Genomic DNA, 6,993 nt, shown 5'->3' on the forward strand with positions numbered 1-6,993 from the left:
TAGAAGTAATCCTTAAAATTGGGTAGAGCCATTCCTCCTGTATCGAGCATTTTTAATCCCTCAAAAGCTCCTTCGTTCATCACGGCAACAGCGATTCACAAAAGGTCCAAAGCTTTGTGGCTTTATGTACTTCTTACGTTTGTTTGGAACTAATTTATTAACAGAAGCAAGCCACAGTATAGACTTTAACTTCCTGTTCCCACTAGGTGGCGCTATAACTATGACTCTCAATAGTCATGTAGATATTTTCAGGGTCAGGATGTTATGACATATGAGACATGTGGGGCAGATTAAACAATGTATGGCCGAGTTACAACTACTTCCTGTTTCATGGCGAATGGTGTTTTCTTGCCGCCACGGATACAAAGTTCTATAAGTTACGTCTCAACATTAAACTGACCAAATGTGAACTCAATCGTGTCAAATCTCTAGTAGGGCTTTGTTAAAGTACGGACCCTTGAAATTGTTAAAAAAGATGAGCCCTCTCTCTCTCTCACCGTTTTTTGGTGTGTCCCAGACTCAGAGTGGGCGACCCCCCAGAGTCCTCTGACAGCTGGAACAAAGGGGACAGCGAGTCCTCGTCCTCCAGTGGGGGGGAGACCGGAGGACTGGCCCCGCCCACATCTGCCTCCATAGGACGCGTCTCCATGGGGGCGGGGTCCTCCTCCAGAGGGTCAGGATCCTCATCCAGAGGGTCAGGATCAGGTCTGGGTCTGTCCTCCTCCAGAGGGTCAGGATCAGGATCAGGTCTGGGTCTGTCCTCCTGCAGAGGGTCAGGAGCAGGTCTGGTTCGGTGTTCCTCCAGAGGGTCAGGATCAGGTGTGGTTATGTCCTCCTCCAGAGGATCAGGAGCAAGTCTGGGTCTGTTGACTGGAGGTTCTTCCCCAGGAATGGAAGCTGGTCCTGGGCTGGAGGTGGGGAGCGGGGCAGCAGGACTGGTTCTGTCCTCCTCCTTAGCACTAGGAGCTGGCTCTGGGCTGGACTCTGGGACTGAGGGGTCACGATGAGGGGGGTCCGGGTCAGGTTCCTGGCTTGGTTCAGGGTTTGTGTTGGATTTTCTCCTGGAGGTGGACCGACGTCGTCCTGTTGTCTTCTCCTTCACCTCTGAGGACACCAAACAAACCACAACATAAGCGATCCACTGGGTTCAGGTCTGAAGGACAACCACACACACACACACACACACACACACACACACACACACACACACACACACGTTATCTGAGACTGGAGCAGAAATTCTCCTTCTGTGAAGATCCACGTAGATGTCTACAAAGAGAGGGGGATTGTGGCTAATTGTAGGTCACATCTTTCCAATGTCAAAAACATGTTGTCAGTCACAGTGATCGCCAGTCAAGGTGTTCTTTTTAATGTTGTTCTTTCACGTTGTTCTATAACGTTTTTTTTCCCAGTGTTCTTTATAATGTTTCATAATGTTCTTTTTCCACAGTGTTCTTTTTAATGTTTTAGAACGCTGTTCTTTTTCAGTGTTCTTTTCCAGTGTTCTTTTTAATGTTTTATAACGTTCTTTTTCCACAGTGTTCTTTTTAATGTTTTAGAACGCTGTTCTTTTTCACAATGTTCTTTTTCACGGTGTTCTTTTTAATGTTTTAGAACGCTGTTCTTTTTCAGTGTTCTTTTTAATGTTTTATAACGTTCTTTTTCAGTGTTCTTTTTAATGTTTTAGAACGTTATTTTTCCACAGTGTTCGTTTTCACTGTGTTCTTTTTAATGTTTTAGAGCGCTGTTCTTTTGCAGTGTTCTTTTTATTGTTGGTCTTTCACGTTTGTTTCACAGATGTCGATGTTTGTTTAAAACTAGTCTGTTTGTTATAAAGTGAAACTGCTTCAGACGCATGTTAAAGGCTGAATCGTTCAAGTATAAAAGAAAGCCGACGTTTCACAGAATGTTATAATTTTTTTGGTAAAAAAAACGAACAGGACAATGAAACAGATACATGAATATCAGCTGTAAACACACACCTGTCTTCTGGGGGGTTTTCTTCTCCTTGGCGTCCATGTTCTCTTCGTCCTCTACCTGGGCTTGGCCTCGACCCCGCCCCCTGTACACAAAAACACAGGTATGTAGTACTTCTGATTACATCACTGTTTCATACTAATGCAGCTGGAGAATACACTCAGTGTCATTTTAAATACTTTATAAATGTAATAATCGTATTTAAATAATCAGAATCTGCAAAGGAGCCTAACTAGTAATTGATATTGCCAAATAAATTAAGTTTAAGTACTTCTTTCTCTCCGAGATGTAGTGGATTAGAAGTATAAATTTACATCAAATGGAAATACTTCAGTAAAGTACAAGTACCATAAAATGATACATAAGTACAGTACTTGAGAAGCCTAAATTTAGCTTGTGACATTATAATTGTTAAAAGAGCACAGAGTCCATCTTAATGTATCTCTCAAAGTTCACCAGATTGATGCATTTAACTTGTAAAACATTTTGTTCTGGACCGTGGACCCCAACGCGGACCCCCCAAAGGGTCTGAGGGCCAACCCCCCCAGAGGGTCTGAGGTCCAGCCCCCCCCAGTCTCACTAAGTTATTATTGGTGCACCAGGAGAGCAGTTCATCGCAACAGTGAAAAAGTACTTCTTCAAAAGGTTAAACACCAACAAATATGGATTGAAGCAGAATATTTTGTTTGATAAAAACATGTTGTGCATTTTGTAAAAGACTAAATCTATTTGTTTTCAATAATGTTGACTTTTGGAGTTATTGATAACGTTTGGATCCCACGAGTCTTTAACGAACCTAGACAGCCACCACTGAAATCTACAAACAGTAAGATAATAACAATAATAATGTGTGAGGATTTAAACACAATGAAGAGTCTTAATGCAGAAACACACTGTCAGCACATTTTACCGTGTTTTATGATATACATCTGCGATAAGATGATGTCACTCTAATAACATAACACTTCATATATTCAGCTCATTGTTTCAGCTCCACTGATGATCTCAAAGTCCTGATCCAGACTCACTTCTTCCTCGATTTGGAGGGTGGAGGAGGTGGAGGAGGTGTGGAGGGCACGGAGCGGCCATCTTTCCGAGGTCGCCCACGACAACGCCTCTCGGGGGTGGGGCTAGTAGCGGCGGCTTTGGCCCGAGTGACGGGGGGGGTCAGTCCACTGTCCCGAGGCTCCTGGGACTGGGCCTCAGATGGCATTCTGGGTTAAAAAAAAAAAAAAAAAAAAACTGAAAAAGGGAAAAACAAACTACCAATCAGATGTGAGCTAATACGCCATGTAAACAAACAGCCAATCAGATGCGAGCTAATACGTCATGCAAACAAACTACATTACATTACAGTCATTTAGTAGACGCTTTTATCCAAAGCGACTTTTTTAAGTGACACATTGACGTGAGACTAGCGGAGCCGGAGATCAAACCGCCGATCCTACGATTGAAGGACGGCCCTGATCTCCACTTAACCATGGTCACTCCAAACTACCAATCAGATGTGAGTTAATACGTCATCGAAACAAACTACCATAGCACTAGAGTATTTATCCAGTGTGGTGCTACTACTTGTACTATAACAGTATATTTATCCAGTGTGGTACTACTACTTGTACTATAACAGTGTATTTATCCAGTGTGGTATTAGTATTTTTAATGAAGCAACGATAAGGTCTGAATACGTCCTTCACTACCACATGTGTACCAGGGCAGTAGACCACTAACAGTTCATTAGACTAGTTAGTTATCACAGGGACCAGAACCTAGACTAGATCGTAGACCACAACGTGAACCAGAACCAGAACGTGGACCAGAACAGGGATTAAGTGAGTATGTTAATTAAACAGAAAGTGGACCAGAACAGGATTAAGTGACTATAATAAAACCATCTTAACGTTACACTAATGATTAACCTCTGAATGTGTAACGTTTATTTAACCTTTAAACTCTAACTTCATTCAGACGTCACGTGTTTAACACAAATGAAATGTTTTATTTACTTAAATTCAGCTGAATAGTAGAAACACAGCAGCTAGCTGTTAGCAGTTAGCTGTTAGCATTTAGCTTCCTCGGACCGCCCAGTCGACTGATAACTTCTATTAGCTTTAGCTAGCAGGCTAGCTGTTGGCTTCCTCGGACCGCCCAGTTGACTGGTAACTTCTGTTAGCTTTAGCATTAGCTAGCAGGCTAGCTGTTAGCTTCCTCAGACCGCCCAGTTGACTGATAACTTCTCTGTTAGCATTAGCAAGCTGTTAGCTGTTAGCGCACCAGACTCGAGCGCATCCCGACTCCGTCGCGCGCTCACTCGTCTCCTCACTATAAACGTGACGAACACTTGTGAAGAGTTTACCGCCACAAACAGAGAAGAAGAAGAAGAAGAAGAAGAAGAAGAAGACCAGCACTGAGACTCGAGAGCAGAATAACCTCCTTACTGATTAGATGAGGTTCTCTTCTTCCTCTCCAGATTTAAACCGATCAGTTTAAACACAACAGAGAACTTCTCCGAGAGATGACGTCAGCGTCACTGTTCACACGGAACATTCCCGGTGATCGTTAAAAGAGAAAAACACGGTTTAACGCTGAAAAATAGGCCAAAAATTAAAGTTGAATCGGTCGCTCCGTCACGGAGGCCATGTTGTTTAGGGAGCGACCGAAGCACCGCCTGTCAGCGACAGAGGGAGGAGAAGTAGGTCCACAGAAAACATCCGCTCTGGTACCGGAGCGGCAACATTTACCGGACAGAGTTCATATGTTACGACCGGAGAAAGGCCTCCTTCACCGGGAGGAACAGTTTAACGCGTGTCTGTGTGCCTGTAGCGGACTCTTTTCTGTGTTTGTGTAGTGAGAAAAGTGTCTGACCCCGCGGAGGGATCTATGGTGGGCTGCTCTAGTGAAGCGGTCTCTGTCATCAGACCTGAAGACCCGGACTGGATCCAAGAGAATCCGGACTGTGCAAACAGGAAATACATTATTTAACTTTATATTATTATTATATATGATAAATATAACATCAGTCCTCTTAACTGAACCACTAGAACCACCTCAATAATGGCGAGAAACACCTAATCGACCACTAGAACCCACTAAAGAACCACTAGAACAACCTCAATGATGGCGAGAACCCCTTAATGGACCAATAATACCCACTAAAGGACCACTAGAACAACCTCAATGATGGTGAGAACCCCCTACCAATAGTACCCACTAAAGGACCACTAGAACAACCTCAATGATGGTGAGAACCCCCTAATGGACCAATAGTACCCACTAAAGGACCACTAGAACAACCTCAATGATGGCGGAAACCCCCTACCAATAGTACCCACTAAAGGACCACTAGAACAACCTCAATGATGGCGAGAACCCCTTAATGGACCTCTCGAGCCTCCTCAGTGAACACTAGAACTACTAGAACAACCTCAATGACTGCTAGAATCACCCAAAGAACCACTAGAACCACCTCAATGATGGCGAGAACCACCCAGATAGCAAACTGACTCCACTCCGGATCCGCCCTGGAGGTATCATAGGCTCCGGAACAGATCCGCAAAACGGGTCCGGATCGGAGTCCACTTGCACAGCGGGACGGATCTAGAACGGATAAGCGTCAAAGATCCAGACCAGATCCGGCCCGTATCCGCTCATGAAGTAGCTTGTCTGCCCGGATCCGACTTGGACCCGTTCATGAAGCAGATTCCTTACTCAAAACTAACTACAGAACTATCTCAAATCAAGCTGACCAACATCTAGATTGCTCTATAAAAGTGTGAACACTATTATTAACGGCTCAGGCTAAAAGGAAAACAAATCAACACAACCATCATCCAGTGTTATGCTCCAACAAATGATAGTGATGAAGAAGCAAAAGATGAGTTTTATGAGCAGTTACAAGCTGAGCTCAACAACACACCAGGCCATGACATGAAGATAGTGATGGAGGATCTGAACGCTAAAGTCGGAAGTGACAACACCGGCTATGACAGGGCCATGGGAAGACAGGCTGTGGCATCATGAATGAAAATGGGGAAAGATTAGTGGAACTTTGTGCCAGCTATGACCTTGTCGTCGGAGGGACCTTATTTCCACACATAAATTTACTTGGATTTCACCTAATGAACGAGACAGGAACCAGATAGATCATCTGATGATTAATGGAACATGGAGACGCTCACTGTTTGATGTCAGGGTAATGCGATGAGCAGATGTTGCTAGTGACCATCAAGACTTTTGTTGCTGCCAGGAGGCATAAAGGGCAATGAGAGAGACTATTAATAATAATAATAATATGTTGAACTTATTCAAGACTTGAAATCTACAGTTACACTGGAGAACATAAATGCATACTTTGTGTAAAATCCTAACCCTAATATAAATGTGCATTGATGTCAACAGTGGACTCTGCAAGTAACAATAAAATCCTCCATTTAAAAAAAGAGTCCTATCAGCAGCTCCATGGGTTCTAATCCCAACTCTCCTCCTGATCATTACAGCCTTTATATTGAATATGTATTAATGGAAAAAAGAACTTTAACCACGAATAGTAGCAATTTTATTAAATTAAATCCATTTACAAGGATTTTACAACATCACGTTTGACATGTACAACATCACATGTATGACATGTACAACATCACATGTATGACATGTACATCACATGTATGACATGTACATCACATGTTTGACATGTACATCACATGTTTGACATGTACAACATCACGTTTGACATGTACAACATCACATGTTTGACATGTACAACATCACATGTTTGACATGTACAACATCACATGTTTGACATGTACAACATCACATGTATGACATGTACAACATCACATGTTGGACATGTACAACATCACATGTTGGACATGTACAACATCACATGTTGGACATGTACAACATCACATGTTGGACATGTACAACATCACATGTTGGACATGTACATCACATGTTTGACATGTACATCACATGTTTGACATGTACATCACATGTTTGACATGTACAACATCACGTTTG

General features: G+C 42.9%; 1 protein-coding gene across 1 annotated transcript; it reads right to left on the reverse strand.

Moving 5' to 3' along the window:
- Positions 1-497: 497 nt before the first annotated feature.
- LOC137890662 (protein TsetseEP-like) lies at positions 498-4,632 on the reverse strand (the record flags this gene model as incomplete). Its single annotated transcript, XM_068734824.1, has 4 exons — positions 4,416-4,632; positions 3,006-3,191; positions 1,983-2,062; positions 498-1,104 (listed from the first exon to the last, which is right to left on the reverse strand). Coding segments are annotated over exons 2-4 (872 nt in total), but the record flags the coding sequence as incomplete, so codon positions are not given.
- Between the last annotated feature and the right edge of the window lie 2,361 nt (positions 4,633-6,993).

The sequence above is a fragment of the Cebidichthys violaceus genome, unplaced genomic scaffold (assembly GCF_023349555.1).
Source record: "Cebidichthys violaceus isolate CVI_PGR_0920_01 unplaced genomic scaffold, fCebVio1.0.p SCAF_671, whole genome shotgun sequence".
Taxonomy (NCBI): Eukaryota; Metazoa; Chordata; class Actinopteri; order Perciformes; family Stichaeidae; genus Cebidichthys; species Cebidichthys violaceus.